Here is a 19627-nt window from a genome sequence, read left to right as displayed (position 1 = left end):
TTGCCACTCGCGGTAACAAGAGATCCTCCTAAACGGACCAGGAGACGATCTGTTGTACAGTATATTACGCGTATAACGCTTTAATTTATTTCAGCATTGCAATAAAGTTCAATATTTTAAGATAACTTGCATTAGATAATTATGTCGGGAGGTGGTGATGAGCAGCGAGGGTAAGCCTGGACCAGCACGCTCGCCTGGACACAACACGTAAACAAGCCCTCACTGCCCCGACGTCCCGTGAAAGTGTTACTAAAAGCGACGTAAACCTTATTGTGTGCGAGCCTCCAGCCGTCATTATTTGTGTTGTGGACGTTACTATTTGGGGTCCAGGTGTTCCTGTCACCCCCCCTCCCTCGCTCACCATAATAACATCTTCCTGTTGGTGACTCACTTGACCCGCCACCACACTAGTATCGCACGGTGTAATATGGTGAGTATTTCTAGTTTAAGTTTTGAGGGATTGGTGACTTGTAGTTAGCGACAAGATGAGATGATGTGGGGTATCAATGTCACCCCCCCACCCCCCATCCCCGGACGTTTTCTTTAGCGGCGTGACGGGAGGAGTGTGGTGACGGTAAGCTGTTTGTGTCATTGGTCATCACATCTCAACCGTAACACCACTCTTAGCACAACGTTTGACAGTAACATATTCATTATATTATCTCTTTGAAAAGTAACACCTTAGGTATACAGTTGAATATTTCAACAAGAACTACATGCTATTTCTTGATGTTAAAAATTCATATATTTAAGTCGGGATTGAAACATTTGTATAGTATAACGTAACAGTCTGATAAGGTTATCAACAAGACACGTCATGCATTCATACTAATTCGCCATCTCAACGATTATAAGGAAGTACATCAAGCAGAGCGTGGTCGACCTATGGAATCAACTGAAGATTCGCCCCAGCTTAATTACCTTAACACCACCTGGAGGCTTAACTTAGCGTTTGGGTGGTTAATCTTCAGGTGAAATAAGATGTGGAGGGGGGTCAATCTTCAAGTGACCCGACGCGACCTTAGGAACAGTGTAACCTTTCAACAGAAGCCGTGTAAACAAGAACCGCGCTGGGCTTTAAAATAACCCTGGACAAGATTATCAGGAAACATGGCGGGGATCCTTAACAAGTCAACGGCTTCCTCCCTGACGTGAACACTTGTAGTGGCGGTGGCTTGCATGCTAACGGGTAGACTTACTGTCCAATGTTTTATACCAAAGTCCAGTCATTGAAATGTACAGTAAATTAACTAATAAGATTTATTGAATTAAAAAAAATACGTTATGTCGGAATGTATATATGATCTCACCATTGTAAGAGAGTTATTTAAGAGAATATTTCACTAAACTAACTCCTCTCTGAAGCACAGCCAACAGCGTGTATGTTTCCCTGGGTGGTGGAGAGGGGTCAGCCGTTGTGGTACTCCCCAGCACGTGTCTCCATCGCCAACAAACATAGATACATCCAGGACAGGGTGACAGGGGGATGGGGGTGAGGGGCGGGGGTACAAAGCTGTTAAAATAGTGACGGGTCGCGTACACAGCATCAGAGGCCGGAGCGGTCAAGCGGAAAAATACCGCGCGCCGCCCCGACGTCACGTGACCTGTGGCTCCCCTCCCTCCCTCCACCTCTTCCCCTATCCCACACTTACATTCCCTCCTGCTGGTAGTGGCTACTGGTTCAGGTCTGTATGTGCTTCTGTCCACACACACACACACACGCACACACACACGCGCACACACACACACGCGCGCACAGATAACGCCAGCACATGTATGCATACACACGCATTTGCATACAGCCACACACGCTATGAACTGTTTATTGATATCAAACTAATCTAAAAAGCCATATACAGTGTACCTACGTATTATGATAATCGACCCTTCTGTGACCTGGTGTGGGTGTGTGTGTGTTCTCCCGTGTGACCTGGTGTGGGTGTGTGTGTGTTCTCCCGTGTGACCTGGTGTGTGTGTGTGTGTTCTCCCGTGTGACCTGGTGTGTCCCTTCCCGGGTTCCTTGACAAAACCCCAACAGGGTTGTTATTTGTCAACACTAACCTAACCTAAACATAAAAGTGTTTTATTTTATATTTTATATATGAGACGGGTTGGGGTTTTATCCGGTCACCCCCTTCCCGTGTGACCTGGTGTGTGTGTCCCTTCCCGTGTGATCTGGTGTAAAATAATAATATTAAACGGTTTATTAATAGAGTTGCAGCCGGTGGCTGTAAATACACGAACTTACTGTAGATGTGATTTAGATATAATGGTATGCTGTACAGTACATAAATCAGGTGTGTGTGTCCCCTCCCGTGTGACCTGGTGTGTGTGTGTGTGTGTGTGTGTCGCCTCCCGTGTGACCATTCTGGAGGCTCAGGAAAATATTTGTATCAACCAATCTTAACTGAAGACGACCGATCAGATTAACTCGTTCTATCATAACCTCTACATTACTAAGTCAACTGAGCCAATCACAACTTGAACTTAATCAAATCAACACTTATACATAATTAATCCAACTCGGATGATTATAACCTGAACATAATTATCAAGTATAGATGTTGTTTTACAGACTTAATTGATTATTAATAAAAAAAAAAGAAAATCAACGATAAGAAAATTCATATGAACACACGAACAATAAATGCGCACGAGAGTAAATAAAAGCATCACCTGAAGAATCTCCTCCCCAGCTTATTTCACCTGAAGATTAACCACCCTAACACTATATGAGGGATGAGGTTAGGTTAAGTAGCGTTAGGGAGGTTTAATCTTGAAGTGAAACAGGTTGGGGGTGGAGATTCTTCAGGTAGTCTCAGTAGAGTTCTCTTCTATCAGTCAACCCAGATTTAGCTATAAAAGTTAAGTATAATAAAACACGTATTAATTGGATCAGGTGTATGTGATAGTGGTAAAGATCTACCTGTGGACGTTGACTCTCACCACCACGAGCCCGACATTCCTCACATGACTGGCCAGCGGTAACATTTCTCACAAAATACACTGAAGTGACTCGTACTGTCGTAGCAAAGGTCACACACACACACACACACAGCCCACTTAGCAACTCCTCTTAAGGTTTTTATTGAGGCGAACTTCTTACACCCGAGATATTTCCCTATTGATTGAGGTGTCGTGTTGATGCTGGTAAAACTAGTTGAAACTCACCAACCAAGACACTTCAAGGTTTATACTCAAGGACCTAATCTGTTTTCATAATTCGTTCGGAAGATTATTTATATCATATCAAGTTTATCTCTGTAAGTTTTGGTGTTCAATAAGATGACTATTTAACGGATGGGAGAGGGAACGAGTTGTACACTGTAAAAGGCGGTAGGTTGGGACGAGGAGTGTGGGGGCCGTAGACTACTTTACAACGTATTATATCGCTCATTGGCTTCCACGCCGCTACCGACATTCATCGCTCGAGTATTAAAAAATAGGTTGACTGTGTTGTGTTCTAGCCATGTCCTCGGATCTGGCTCCTATGTACTAATAATATGTCAGGACTGGATTATTGGTACACGTGTATGCATATAAACTGGCAACGATCGGATCAAAATTGACTTTAAACATTACGTACAGAAAATTAAACATTGGTTTTCTTCCTACAGTTTATGATAAATACAGAACTAACTAATGTACAGTACACCGGACATGAAAACAATTTAACATGACGCAGTGCAAACGTGATAATGTTAATAATATTCAGGAAAAAAAATATATGGGTTAACGTGGACATAGATTGGTTGAGTGTATGAGTCAGCGGGAGAGTCATCTCAGGTCAGTTTACTCTGGAGTAACAAGAAGTTCACCATTGTTTATCTCGGCCTTTAGTGGTAAAGTCAGCTCTGAGAATGCTGACAGTGCATTTATTAATACCAGTGTAAAGGACAACCAACTCTCCTGATATAAAGAGTAACTTAAAATCCGTTAATGATCCTAAAATGGATAAATAAATGTAGAGTACAGAGTGAGTAGCCAGGATAGTTTTGTGTAAGGCAGGGGGCGGAGTGCTGGTCCACTGTGCAGGCTCACTCTCCTGGACCGCAGGAATCACACAACTTTAAAACTCTGAATATAAAATCTAAGATCACTTAACTGCAAATAGTCTAATATATACCTTAAGCCTGATAAACTCTCATCGATTTATACAAAAAAAAATGTGAAAACTCTCCGTCGTTGTCGAGGAGCCTCGCATACAAAGATTTGAAAAGAATAAACTTGTTTAGCAAAAAAAAAGAAAGCTTGAACACAAAGCACAGACAGGCAGCTTCACACACCGTCGCCACACACCACCACTTGCTTTGTTTCTACATTTTACAACAACAACGTACTTTTTTCTCTCTCGAGAGAGAGTTCACTGTTAAACAAAATCCATCGAAATGAGGAGGTCCAGCCCCCACGGCGCGGCCTGGGAGACTAGCGGTGCTTGTTACCTGCGCTTACCTCACCTGTTGTAACTACCCCCCCCACCACACCCACCCCCCAACCCCAAGCACTCACCCCTTCCCACCCCCACCCCCTCCAGCTTGTGTACCCAGGTTACCATAGGTCCCTCGTCCTGTCCCTCACCCTCGTGGTGCGTCACTCACCCCGGTACTCAAACAACATAAACGATATGTATGAATTACCTTTAATTATGCAGAGGAAACAAAATAATATTTGTTTTTAATGTGTATAAAATTTATACACATTAAAAACAATCGCACGGATCAATTAATATGGGATCACCTTAAGATTATCCTCCAAGCGTATTTCACCTGATCATTAAACACCCATATGCTTACCTGGTGGTTAGGTTAGGTTAAGCTTGCGGTAGGGTGGATAATCTCAAGGTGAAATAATCTGGGGGGTGTTGATGTTCAGGTGATGCGTAACTTGTTAGTAAAAGAGATGTATGTATAGGTCGTAAACTCAGCATGAAAATATAAAATTAGTGATAATAGCGTAGTTGCCTTATAGCGCTGGGCTGTCCGAGGTGTGATTTATGGGAAACAAGTGATGGTGAGGTAGGTGGTGGTGTCTGGGCGGCCACCTACGTCACTATTCTGGGTGTGGAGGCAACACTTTCCCTTCCCAGCAGTGTCTTAACCTCTGAAATACGGCAAGAAAAAATCATCGACCTATAAGAAACTTAAAAAAAAAAAACCGAGTCCTTCAATAAGACCCAACTGAATTATTCAAGTTAATTTAGTTTTTATTGCCAATAACACATTAGTATGGATTAATGAACGTACACTGACTGTGCTACTTGTCATAATGGGTACAAACTATATACAGTATATAACCTTGAAATGTGATATTTTGGCGTAACAGGTGGAGGAACAAACACGTGTGGGATGCCGGGATAAAGCGAGGGTGTGGGGGAAGGGGGGGGGGAGGTGTTCTGCTGCCTCGACCACTAGCACACAAATCCTCTTTTTATAACCTGCTCACAGCCCGCCATGCTTGTATTGGTTTCACCCATCATATGTCAGAATATTCTCCCGTGATTTATATTCTGGTCGATATTCCTCTAAAACTTTTGAACCTGTAGAAGGAAAAGTTGGTAACGATAACAAGTGTAAGGTGAATGAGGTAACACGAGGGAAGGTGGTGGGGGGAGGGAAACGGGACAAGTAAACAACCCCCCACAAACAAGTTACCGAGCGGCCTCCATGGCACTTGACTTTTTCTCTCTTCCTTCAAACCATAATTATTTTTGTCACTGACGTACAGAATCAACTAGTCTTTGCCAGGGAAAAAACCATGAACAGTCTTGTCGGTATACAGTAGATGGAATTCAGAAAAAAAAGCAGTGGTGGTGAAGCGACACTGGTTAGTTACCTGATGCGACCTACTTTCCCGCGGCCGCCAGCCAATGGCAACACCCGATAGAAGGACTAACCCACCAATGGGCGACTAGCTACCTCTCCACGCTACAGTAGGGTACTGGGAAAGTTGCGCAAGTAATGGAAAATAAATCTTATATACAAGGGGTAGAAGGTACATGAAGGAACCAAAGCACCGTAGGGACCCCGAGGAGTCTCTAGGCAAGGATTACACTAAACCTTATGTCCCCGCCACACAAGGTAGAAGCTCACGTCCTGTCACGGTTTTGCGTGAATTGACACAATACCTCAATAACTGGAAAACAGGATAGCTGAGGACCCGAAAACCAGGTCACGCGGAGAAGGTCTTACCCCCGGGGGCCACACACAGGTGAAGTAGGCCGGGACGAGCCACAACCCTTCCTTACTGACAAACAACACCGGCTGACCACGCCGTAACGGACAGCGGATTGAGGGAGATAACCGCGCACCCTAGAGCCTCTTGACGGGTTAACAGAGGTACTGACATGACGCAAACTGTACACAACTGGTTATACGTGATGACTGATGCCAATGAGAATGATATACAGTATGTAGTGAGCGGGACTGAAATTAAGCCGTCATCCAGATGGCGGAGGCGAGGTGTTTCCAACAGGTATAAGCCGATGTTTTCCTTTAAAGGGTGATGCGTTGACAGTACAGGTAGCTAGCCACCTCATGAAAGGCATAAGGCACATATACCCGGACACGTGAGAGCAGGCTCCTGGCGGCCAGCGGTCCACAGACAACAACTTCCCTTAAAACAAACAAACACCCGTATCTCCCACCAAACACGGACAGTGAAGTTATAAACAACAGGAATGTATGCACCGAGAAGCACCTCCTCCGCCGTCCACCTTGCTCAACCCCCTCCGCCCATAACGTTTCTCTCATGACAACTACCTGTATGGAATGTACGGGTGGATCTAGGAAATTTCTGAGACCTAAGTACGTACTTACCCACACACACATAGAAGTGTACCTAATACAGAATTGAAAGACGTTAGTACACGCGCATTGGCATCATTGTAATAGGTTTCTAATATGACCAGACAAATCTAATAACAGCAAGAAAAATGTATTAACAAGCGTAGTATTATCACTCACCACCACACCAGTCAACCGTAAACAGTAATAATAATTCATGGATTCATTGGTTAATCAGGGACAAGTCTATAAAATTATAAGGTTGAGGAGAAGAACTCAAAAACTGGTGGACCACGCTGGGGGGGAGAAGGGTGTGGCGCCCCTCCCTCGGCCACGGTTAGATTTATTTGGAATATTAGTGTTAACTGATGCATTTTGATCAGGGTTTTTATTTTAATATTTGCCATATACATATCTACTAAATTTAAATTTTGTCCACAAAACTCACTGAAAATTCTCAGATACATAGACAGGATTTGCTAAGAGTTTAGTGTAGGTTATCCAAACAGCGGTGGGCGAACAAAGGTGTTATGACTGTTGGCATTAAGAATTAATTTAAAGGAAACAGTTCTCTGTAAAGAGGAAACTCCCGGCTACGGTGCTGCACAGAGGAAACTGCCTCGTCTACCTCTACCTCTCAGTCGTCACTGGAGGCAGCAGGTTCCTCTTATCGATTTACTTATCCTTTTCATCGTCTATCAGCGTACAAGCCGCGGTTGGTAACTCCTCAGCTTTATGTGGGTGGCAGATCTGATCACGTGGTATGTGGACTACTTCACCCTTGGTTCTAGAAACATAAAATTTGACTGGGTGCATCTATGATGACAATTTTGTCCTGTAGTACAGTACAGATTGGACAGCCGTAAACGTCCGAGCACTTTTAGATGAGAGCCACTCATTGGTGAAGGGGGTGGGGGTGACACAGCGGTGGGTGTCTGACCCGGAGGGAGGAGGGGAGGTAGCTGTGTCGTGCCAATATGTTTTTCGTGTTGGATCAGCGTGACAGGTTTGGTAGGATAAGGTAATCGCTCTGTTTATTTGTTCTTAAAGGTGCGTGTGATAGGCCAGCCCCCCCACCAACCCACGATAACGCTACAAATATTTCTTGTTACCAGCGGCCCTGGTGCTAACTGAAGAGAGGAAGGGGGGGGGGGGCGTACACTCTGTCAGCTGTATTCATCCACCAGCACCAGAGTCTTAAAGATTTGTATTTTTAAGTTTTCCTGACTCTGTAATTGGTAATTTAAAAACACATGAAAGAGGGGAACTTATTACAAGACACAACGAAGGCGGCACATGTAACATTGATGTGACATTTAGACACTCGTAATTATCTGTGTTTTCTCGTCTACAGTGAGGAGAAAACTACCTGAGGAATATTTGAGCATGTTGGTGTGTGTGATGAACAGAGTCTGGAAAAATACACAACATTGTCTTCTCAGCCCGGGTGATGATAAGGTGTGTGAGCCTCAGCTTAAATGTCCCTAAGTTCTAATAAGCTCCATCCTATAACCTATTCATTAAAATGGGGGACCTATTGGGACTGTCCCCAATCCTAAAGGTTCAACTGGAGCGTATTAGGACGGGCCCATTTGATCAGTCACCCTTAAGGTATACAAGAAGAATTATCACGTGTAAAGTGAGTCAGGTCAAAGGTGGTGGTCAGGACCAGTGAGGCAGAGGTAAGAGCAGGCAGGAGGTGGTGGTGGTGTTCTTGAAGGCAAGGTAGATAGCGCCTCCCTCCCCCACATACACACACACCCGCTACACACAGATAACAAGATAACAAGACAGTTACCAACCAAGAAACACGGCTCCAAAGGTGATAGAAAACATGCGATAAAAGCAAATAATACCAGAAAGAGAGAGAGAGATGCAATATAATGTCTTATAGTAAATGTGATTTCAACGCCAATTCTCCAGGCTTCGCTGTTTCGTATAACAAATTCGTCCGTCCTGGTGCATGAGTACAGCTAACACGGACACGTCACCCCCCCCCCTCACTACACAGGGATGCCAGAGTACAATACAATAAACATTATACTAGTTGGTGTTATATGAACAAATGTGGTGAAGGTAATTGGATATTTAAAGTATTTTTTAACAGGTATAATAGTTTGACATCCTTGTATCTATTTATTAGGGATATAACTATTGTTTACACTTGGGACGTGATAATATCGAACTGTAAACAACTATAAGAAAGTGTCAAAATATAAAGATTTGCATCAGGTGGTAGTAGACCTGGTAACTGCGCGAAGTATTTCATTCGTTTGTGGTAGTCAAAGTGAACAAACAACCGTGATATTATTATTTTAAGTAATATAAATAAAACAACATTAATGGTAAGATTATTATTACCGCTATGTGTTATAGTGTGAATATCTTATCATGGAAGAGAATCATAAAGAAAAACAATACCAGATACTTGAATAATTTTGACAAGGTTGTTTCCGTGTTTGATTAAAATTAGCCATCCTCACGTTAGTTTAATCTATTATAACCTAACTTAACCTAACCTCTTATAACCTAAAACCTAACTTAACCATCCTAACGCTAGCCTAACACATCATAACCTAACCTAACGCTAGCCTAACCAATCAGAACCTCACGCTAGCCTAACCAATCAGAACCTCACGCTAGCCTAACCAATCATAACCTAACGCTAGCCTAACCAATCAGAACCTCACGCTAGCCTAACCAATCAGAACCTCACGCTAGCCTAACCAATCAGAACCTCACGCTAGCCTAACCAATCAGAACCTCACGCTAGCCTAACCAATCATAACCTCACGCTAGCCTAACCAATCATAACCTAACGCTAGCCTAACCAATCAGAACCTCACGCTAGCCTAACCAATCATAACCTCACGCTAGCCTAACCAATCAGAACCTAACGCTAGCCTAACCAATCATAACCTAACACTACCTAACCTAGACTTACGCTACCTAACCAATCATAACCTAACGCTAGCCTAACCAATCAGAACCTAACGCTAGCCTAACCAATCAGAACCTCACGCTAGCCTAACCAATCATAACCTAACGCTAGCCTAACCAATCAGAACCTAACGCTAGCCTAACCAATCATAACCTATAACAACCTAACCTGACACTAGGCTAACTTATCATAACCTAATCTAACCTAACCATCCTAGCACTAACCTAACCTCCCCCAATAGTGTTAAGGTGAGTAATCTTTAGGTGAAATAAGCTGGGCTGGAGATTCTTCAGGTGACTCACTATTTGACACAGTTCATTAGGCCCAATAAGAATATTACTCTATATAAAGAACAGGGATATCGTAACGATGATTCACGAAACGGTCGGTGATTCATGAGACTGATGGTGATTCATGAGATGGACGGTGATTACGGACGGTGATTCACGGATGGTGATTATGAGACGGTCTGTGATTCATGAGACAGTTTTGATTCATGGAGACGGTCGGTGATTCAGAGACGGATGGTGATTCATGAGACGGATGGTGATTCATGAGACGGATGGTGATTCATTCGGTGATTCAGAACGGTCGGTGATTCATGAGACGGATGGTGATTCATGAGACTGGACGGTGATTTATGAGACGGTTGGTAATTCAGAGACGGACGGTGATTCACGGAGATGGACGGTGATTCATGAGACGGTCGGTGATTCGCCGAGACGGTCAGTGATACACGAGACTGTCAGTAGTAATTCACGAGACGGTCGGTGATACACGAGACTGTCAGTAGTGATTCATGAGACGGACGGCGATTCACGAGACTGTCAGTAGTGATTCATGAGACGGTCGGTGATTCACGAGACGGTCGGTGATTCACGAGACTGTCAGTAGTGATTCATGAGACGGACGGTGATTCAGGAGACAGTCGGTGATTCATGAGACGGTCAGTGATACACGAGACTGTCAGTAGTGATTCATGAGACGGTCAGTGATTCATAAGACTGTCAGTACTGATTCATGAGACGGTCAGTGATTGGACCTGACACACTGTCCACGCCAGCAACACCTATGACAACCTTCCCTTCATAAATATATTTTCACTACATTTATATCACCTGTATTATCATAATTCCTCCCAGACTCAGGTATGGTTGTAGCTGACTTAATTAATTACATTATTTATCGTAACTGTAATAGATTTTATATAATGTAATTTTTTTTAACAGTTATATTGAATAAACACAAAAGGAACTTAGATTTGTAATTTTCATCGCGTGTGTGTGTGTGTGTGTGTGTGTGTGTGTGTGTGTGTGTGTGTTGTGGTCTCGTTGTGCGTGACTGTCTTGTGCTGTACTGTAGATGAAGCGATGGGAAGTCTCGGAGCTAGAAATAATTTAAGTCCATATTGGGGTACATGTATCTTAAACAAAGGATCCGTCTGCCTCACAGGAGAAGGAGAACCAAATCAAAGATAGACGGGTAGTGAGTGAGTGAGTGACGTGACTTGTAAGTAAATAATAATAATAACTTCTCGGGATTCGGGTCTTGGAGCGTGTCGGTGGACCAGACTTTTGGGGTCACCTGAAGATTAGGCACCCCAGCTTATTTAAACTGGAAGATTAACCATCCCAGCTTATTTTACCTGAAGATTACGTATCCCAGCTTATTTAACCGAAAGATTAACCATCCCAGCTTATTTTACCTGAAGATTATTTAACCGGATTAGGCACCCATGCTTATTATAACTACGGCCGAGTGGATACGGTACTTGACCCATTTTTATAGGGTCAACGGTTCACATCCATAAATAGATAAATTAATGCGTAAATATATAAATAAGTAAGAACATAACAAGGTGAAAGGGGATGAGTCAGATTAGTAATGAAAGACAAAATGTTTCTTACATCTATGGAGACAACACAACAACCTGAGGGGAACAGCAGCAGATAGTATCACGAAGACAGCAGTAAGGACACAATCAGCGGTAGCGATGCAGCAATAGGGACACAGCACTGACAAGCGTTACAGCAGTAGTGACAGTAGGAGTGATACATGTAGCAGTAGCGACACAGGAGTGATGTATGCAGCAGTAGTGACACAGGAGTGATACATGCAGCAGTAGCGACACAGGAGTGATACATGCAGCAGTAGCGACACAGGAGTGATACATGCAGCAGTAGCGACACAGGAGTGATGTATGCAGCAGTAGCGACACAACAAGTAGAGTGATACATGCAGCAGTAGCAGTAGCGACACAGGAGTGATGCAGCAGAAGGACAGGAGTGATATGCAGCAGTAGCGACACAGGAAGTGATACATGCAGCAGAGTAGATACATGACACAGAAGTGATACATGCAGCAGTAGCGACACAGGAGTGATACATGCAGCAGTAGCGACACAGAGTGATACATGCAGCAGAAGCAGACACAGAAGTGATACATGCAGCAGTAGCGACACAGGAGTGATGCATGCAGCAGTAGCGCGATACATAGTAGGTGACACAGAAGTGATGCATGCAGCAGAAGGACACAGGAAGTGATATGCAGCAGTACACAGAGTGATACATGCAGCAGTAGCGACACAGAAGTGATACATGCAGCAGTAGCGACACAGGAGTGATACATGCAGCAGTAGCGACACAGGAGTGATACATGCAGCAGTAGTGACACAGAACACACAGCAGAAGTGACACAGGAGTGATGCATGGTAGCGACACAGGAGTGATGCATGCAGCAGAAGCGACAGGAGTGATACATGCAGTAGTGACACGAAGTGGCAAGTGATACATGCAGCAGTAGCGACACAGGAGTGATGCACAGCAGTGCAGTATGCAGCAGTGGACACGCATGCAGCAGGACACAGAAGTGATACATGCAGCAGTAGCGACACAGGAGTGATGCATGCAGCAGTAGCGACACATGCATGCGACGGCAATACATGCAGCAGAAGTGACACAGGAGTGATGCAGCAGAGACACAGGAGGATATGCAGTAGCGACACAGGAGTGAGTATACATGCAGCAGTGACACAAGATACATGCAGCAAATACATGCATGCAGAAGGTACAGGGTGATGCAGCAGTAGCGACACAGGGTGATACATGCAGCAGCGACACAGTGCGGCAGTAGTACGACACAGAGTGGATACATGCAGCAGTAAACGCAGCGACAGCAGAGAGCATGCAGTGCAGCAGTTTATGTGGTGCATGCAGCAGTAGCGACACAGTAGTGATGCAGTATGGCAGGAGTGATGTAGCGTAGCACAGGAGTGATGTATGCAGACACAGAGGGTGACACAGGAGAGATGCATGCAGCAGGGGTGGAGCAAGTAGCAGTGGCGACACAGGAGTGATGTATGCAGCGACACAGGAGAGATGCATGCAGCAGTAGGGGTGGTGCATGCAGCAGTAGCGACACAGGAGTGATACATGCGGCAGTGATGTATGCAGCAGTAGCGACACAGGAGTGCATGCATGCAGCAGCTGACACAGGAGTGATGTATGCAGCGACACGGTAGGACACATGCAGCAGCAGTAGCGACACAGAGTGATGTATGCAGCAGGGGGTGGTGCATGCGCGACACAGAGTGATACATGCAGCAGTAGACACAGGAGAGATGCATGTAGCAGTAGGGAGTGATGCATGCAGCAGTAGGACACAGGAGGTGATACATGGCAGTGATGCATGCAGCAGTAGCACACAGGAGTGATGTATGCAGCAGGACAGGGAGTGATGTATGCAGCAGAAGCGACACAGAGTGATGCATGCAGCAGTAGCGACACAGGAGTGATGTATGCAGCAGTAGCGACACAGGAGTGATACATGCAGTAGAAGCGACACAGGAGTGATACATGCAGCAGTAGCGACACAGGGAGATGCATGCAGCAGTACTAGACACAGAGTGATACATGCAGCAGATGCAGCAGTGCGACACAGGAGATGCATGCAGCAGTAGCGACACAGGAGAGATGCATGCAGCAGTAGCGACACAGGGTGATGCATGCAGCAGTAGCGACACAGGAGTGATACATGCAGCAGTATGACACAGGAGAGATACATGCAGCAGTAGCGACACAGGAGTGATGCATGCAGCAGCGACACAGGAGAGATACATGCAGCAGGAAGTGACACAGGAGAGATGTATGCAGCAGTAACACAGAGATACATGCAGCAGTAGCGACACAGGAGAGATACATGCAGCAGTAGCGACACAGGAGAGATGTATGCAGCAGTAGCGACACAGAGTGATACATGCAGCAGTAGCGACACAGGAGATACATGCAGCAGAAGGGACACAGGAGAGATGCACAGCAGTAGCGACACAGGAGAGATGCATGCAGCAGTAGCGACACAGGAGTGATACATAGCGCAGCAGTAGCGACACAGGAGGATGTATGCAGCAGCGACACAGGAGGATGATCGCACAGGAGAGATGCATGCAGCAGTACACACAGGAGAGATGCATGCAGCAGTAGCGACACAGAGAGATGCATGCGGTAGGGGTGGTGCATGCAGCAGTAGGGGTGGTGCATGCAGCAGTAGCGACACAGCAGGAGTGATGCATGCAGCAGTAGCGACACAGGAGAGATGCATGCAGCAGTAGGGGTGGTGCATGCAGCAGTAGGGGTGGTGCATGCAGCAGTAGCGACACAGGAGTGATGTATGCAGCAGTAGCGACACAGGAGAGATGCATGCAGCAGTAGCGACACAGCAGGAGTGATGCATGCAGCAGTAGCGACACAGCAGGAGTGATGTATGCAGCAGTAGCAACACAACAGCCACGGAAGGGACTACGTGGCAGCAGGAACAGCTGTACTACGAAGCAGCCACAACAAAAGCGACGAGTCATAACAAAAACAGCAACAACTCCGCAATAAAAAGTCAATATAGGAGCAACGACACAGTAAATGGGACAACAACAAAAAGCATTGACCTTTAGTTACACGGCAGCACCGACACGGCTGTAGATTTTGACCATGATCTGGGACCACCCAACCCGAGAAACAGATGTCGAACGCAAGTGAGTTGGGAGGAGACAACAAGCCCTTGAAGACGTTTCCACATATAAATAATAAGATAGAGAGAAATACAGAGAAACAGTGGGGACATAACCTGATGTTTACAAGCACCTGTACACCTGTTGCACACTTGTTTCCGAACGCTGGAGTTGTTCAGAGTAAACACCGAGAGTAAGATAAAATGATTTCCTTATATCTGACCACCGCACAGCTACGCCAGGGAAGGAAAACAGTAGTTAAAATTGTGGCACATTTCTTCTAAGAACTTCCAGTGTGGCTATTCAATCTCCAATGCCGCCTCCTTCCCGGCCTTTAGGAAGAAATGTAAAAATCTTGTGTTTTCGCCCCCTGCTATATCTTCGTCTCCTCCATCTCTCCCTCCCCGCTTCCCCTCCCCGCTGTCTCTGCGATGCACGTCAGCTCGTCCCTACACACGTCACATGCAATTATTCTGCAGCTGTTGCCATGGATACATCAAAATCTACTTACGTCGCGGGCCGAAATATGTAGTGGTGAGACGACCGGTCAATACTGGAGTCCCCGCGCGTGCTTAATGGTCCTGAATTTACCACGTGTGTGTGTGTGTGTGTGTGTGTGTAAGGTGGAACAGGAGGTCTTGAGAATGAAACACACAAATACACTCATTCACACATGAGAGAACCAATTAAAACATTAGCTTTTTAAACTGAATAATTATTAGTGGTTAATGACAATTGGTGTGCAGAGGAAAAAAAAAATCAGTCGTATATTCCTCAAATGCTGTATTCCAAAGCAGATGTTTATGGACGGACAGATTACTGGGTTATAATAGAGAATTGTCAGTCATTCATACATAGGATAAGGTAATTATCACATAGTATTTAATATATCAATAAAAGCTGCGTTCAGTTAAGTATAATTGTGGCGTAGAACTTAAAAGTGTATTGACATCACCCTATACATAGGCCTAAGAAATATGGCCAATCAATTATGGAATAAAGAATAAAGGAAACTAACCGATCATAAATAATGGCAAAGAAGAGAAGAGAGCGAGGTGGCTGGGACACTACAAATGGATTCGCTCCTCCCTCCTGCCATTTAATTCCCTTGATTGAGAAGCCGTCGGGGCCTCCTGAGAGAATCACTTCAGTCTAAATACAGTGGTCACTCTCACTCCTGCAGCCCACGCACCTCGCCAAGCTCACAACACTTCTTTACTAAGCTGTTTACTCTTAGCATTTATTGACGCCGAACAACACTCAATATACGACAAAAATAGAAAAATGCACCGAAAGTAAACATTATCGGTACCTCAAGCGAAAACACACCTCCCTCCATAGTATGGAGGTTCACCAGCCTTCTGGCAGCACATACATCTCCCCTCTATCTTTTTTGTAATTGCATTTTTCTGATTGGCTGAAAAAGCCTCAGCCCCCCCCCCTCCTGCGAGACCCTCCCCCCCCTCGTCCGCTGTGACTCACACTTAACTCGCTCTCAACAAACATTGTTATTTTGTTAATTTAACAAAATATCGAAGACAATTAATAATTATAAAAAAAAATATCCGATGTTTGATGTTTGGAGTATAACAACAGTAAAAAGTTCTGGTAAATAAAATAACCTTGCAAATAATTGTTAGGTGGCACCTCAGGCTCCCCCTCGAGTTCTCCATTTAATCCTCGGTGAGGCCGGTGGGGAGGGCGGCCAGACCCCCGCTATATCATATACTGTACAGTATTGTACAGTATTACAAATACTGTACTACGCTCTCCACAACTACTATATCTCTTCATCATCAGCGACACACACACACACACACACACACACACACACACACACACACACACCGAATTTTCTAACCGTACTGTTTAGTTTGCTAAAATAATTCTCTTTATTATCCAGTTTATATTTTCCTCGCGTTTATCTCATGTTCAACACTCAAAACCTTGTGTTCCTCCTCCTCCTCGTCGTCGTTAAGCTGTAAGTCGGGCAGAGACGACCTTCGTTATCTACCGAGACATTTGCGTCATCGTGTCAGTGAATCATAATCTTAACCACACTGTACGGACGGACGGACGGACGGACGCTCTTTAACATTATCGGACACAGTCAGTTCGCTCATATGGGGGGCATATAGATTCTTACTTCCGGTGTCAGAATAAGTAACGACGGAATGGAGTGGCGGTAGTTTGTGGGTTGTTTACTTACTTAGTACAGTACTGTATAGTTATTAAGCATGTACCCAATTTGTTGCTAGAACCACATTTACTGTACATTTGTGTTGGTGGAAAATTAAACAAAATGGGGGGGGGTAGGGGTGCTAAGGCCAGGTAAGGCTTGCAGGTGTTGGGGGGGGCTGTGGTTGTTGGGGGTGGTGGGTGTTAGAGAATATTAAGGGTTGTGGTTTTGGGGGTAGCGTGGTGTTGGTGGAAGCAGTGGGTGTTGGTGGAGGTTATGAGTGATGGAGTATGTTGTAGCTGGTAAAAGATTCACGTCACACCCCCCTTGACTTAACGTAGCACCACAATGAAGAGCGAGTACCGCAAACATTCATGGTTCTGATAAACTGTGTAAGTTAGTTTAAAAAATAATCATGACTAAAGAGGAGTGTGGGAGGGTAGCACTTGCTCTTTTCTTACCCGAAGTAATACTGTGAGTTATATAGTATATTGATGTACTGTACTGCACCTGTATTCTGTGAACACCTGCAGATTTACTGGGGAGATGGCAGAGAATTGTAATTATACGGGAGAGTACAACTGTTTCATAGGGTAATGACCGGTAAACAATGGTAGGTATAGTTGTACTGCACCTGTATTCTGTGATCACCTGCAGATTTACTATGGAGATGGCAGAGAAGTGTAATTATACGGGAGAGTACAACTGTTTCATAGGGTAATGACCGGTAAACAATGGTAGGTATAGTTGTACTGCACCTGTATTCTGTGATCACCTGCAGATTTACTAGGGAGATGGCAGAGAAGTGTAATTATACGGGAGAGTACAACTGTTTCATAGGGTAATGACCGGTAAACAATGGTAAGTAAACATATTGTACACTGAAGCCCCCAAAAGTATCTGAATATATACCCGTACTGTATGTATATTGTGTACCTGCACTGTCTATGTAATTGTATACATACATGGTTTATATACACAGAATCAAAGTAAACTTGTATGGCGATTTTACTGAATATCAATTTTACTGAATATGCAATACATTAAAATGCATTGCATATTCGTAGTGAAATGGACTTAGTTATTTTAAGGCAACATTTCAGCAAGTACGAGATACACAAACTGCAAAGTATTAATCCTTAGTGCCCTACAGTGAATGAACTCACCTGTCTTGCTAACCACGGTGTACCACCTGATAAGTGATAATGATTTATAAGCACGTAGAAACATACAGTACCAGCACACCTGTTACACGGCAACAATAAATAAATAATACCACAGGTAAATTCGTAGAACTCAATCATACCCCACGTCAACACCACACCTGCTTGCTCAGACCACACCTGCTCCCCGATAACATAACGAGGAACAACTCGACGCATCATCATGCAAAAAGGACAGCAATACTCGGGGAGGCGTTTACACTGCTAGGTCAATGACAGTATTTGTTTACAATTGTTTCCTAACGTTTACTGTCATACAACATACAGCAGTGACCCGTCATACAACAAACAGCAGTGACCCGTCATACAACCTACAGCAGTGACCTGTCATACAACAAACAGCAGTGACCCGTCATACAATATACTTCAGTGACCTGTCCTACAACAAACAACAGTGACCTGTCATACAACATACAGCAGTGACCTGTCATACAACCTACAGCAATGAGCATGTCATACAACCTACAGCAATGAGCATGTCATACAACAAACAGCAGTAACCTGTCATACAACAAACAACAGTGACCTGTCATACAACATACAGCAATGACCTGTCGTACAACATACAGCAGTGACCTGTCATACAACAAACAGCAGTAACCTGTCATACAACAAACAACAGTGACCTGTCATACAATATAATGCAGTGACCTTTCATACAACATACAAGGTGGGCGAGAGGAACTGTGATGTTAGGAACCCAGAACATGTGTTTGAGCTCCGCCTTAATCACAGCATATAGTACAGTACACTTCACCATGTACTGTGTGACTTCTTTACAGCATCTGCGGTATGGTAGTATGGAATAATAGGTCTCATTAATTCTTCATTCGTGTGGTAGCGCTGTTTTGCCACATAACTTGTTTGTGTGGTAGCGGCGTTTTGCCACATTTCTTATTATTGGTAGCGCTGTTTTGCCACATTCCCCATTCGTGTGGTAGCGGTGTTTTTGCCACATTCCTCATTCATGTGGTAGCGGTGTTTTGCCACATTCTTCATTCATGTGGTAGCGCTAATTTTGCCACATTCCCCATTTGTGTGGTAGCGCTAATTTTGCCACCCCTCTTTAATGTATCCACAGACAGAATTGTAACAGGCTCCTAGGTCGAGGGTTCCCTGCTTAGAACTACATCATTGGTGTTAATGGAGACACAACTAACACACAACTTACCACCACCTATCCATGACCTCTTACCACCACCTATCCATGACCTATCCTGGGAATGCCTGACGGTTGCGGTGTATAATGAGCACTAATGCATTATGTCTCACGGGGGGAAGTTCGTCCAGGAGTTAGTTGGAACCAGTTTTGTGACGTCCAGATAAGGGGCTTGATTGACAGTACCCCCGCCGCCAAAAACAAATCAAAATTTATATATCAGTATCGTGGAACCAATCTGCAGAGACCGTCATCAGTATACAATAGACCTCTCATACAGTATACAATGACCCGTCATACAGTATACAATAGACCCGTCATACAGTATACAATAGACCCGTCAT

General features: G+C 44.5%; 3 protein-coding genes across 4 annotated transcripts in view; all 3 read right to left on the bottom strand.

Moving 5' to 3' along the window:
- The window catches only part of LOC121872316 (protein hunchback-like), a 41337-nt gene that overhangs the window by 5265 nt on the left and 16445 nt on the right, over window positions 1-19627 (bottom strand). The window contains exon 1 of one of the 2 annotated variants that reach the window (XM_042375027.1): window positions 4341-4420. The exons of the other annotated variant lie outside the window; for it this stretch is intronic. The gene's annotated coding sequence lies outside the window, so the exon portion shown is untranslated. Of the gene's footprint in view, window positions 1-4340; window positions 4421-19627 lie in introns of those variants that run through there. 2 annotated transcript variants of the gene reach the window in all.
- On the bottom strand, window positions 11679-12908 carry LOC121872254 (keratin-associated protein 9-1-like). The gene has a single exon (XM_042374921.1). It carries the CDS (start codon window positions 12906-12908, stop codon window positions 11679-11681), a length of 1230 nt encoding a protein of 409 aa, XP_042230855.1.
- LOC121872253 (keratin-associated protein 10-5-like) lies at window positions 12922-14091 on the bottom strand. The gene has a single exon (XM_042374920.1). It carries the CDS (start codon window positions 14089-14091, stop codon window positions 12922-12924), a length of 1170 nt encoding a protein of 389 aa, XP_042230854.1.

The sequence above is a fragment of the Homarus americanus genome, unplaced genomic scaffold (assembly GCF_018991925.1).
Source record: "Homarus americanus isolate GMGI-L3 unplaced genomic scaffold, GMGI_Hamer_2.0 scaffold5589, whole genome shotgun sequence".
Lineage (NCBI taxonomy): Eukaryota > Metazoa > Arthropoda > Malacostraca > Decapoda > Nephropidae > Homarus > Homarus americanus.
Note: the sequence above shows the minus strand (reverse complement) of the source record. Positions and strands in the feature narration are given on the sequence as shown.

Bases quoted from the DNA above. Each gene is read 5' to 3' on its own strand.
- LOC121872254 (XM_042374921.1), bottom strand. From the start codon at position 12,908: ATGCTCTCTGCTGTCGCTGCGTTTACTGCTGCATGTATCCACTCTGTG.
- LOC121872253 (XM_042374920.1), bottom strand. From the start codon at position 14,091: ATGTATCACTCCTGTGTCGCTACTGCTGCATGCATCTCTCCTGTGTCG.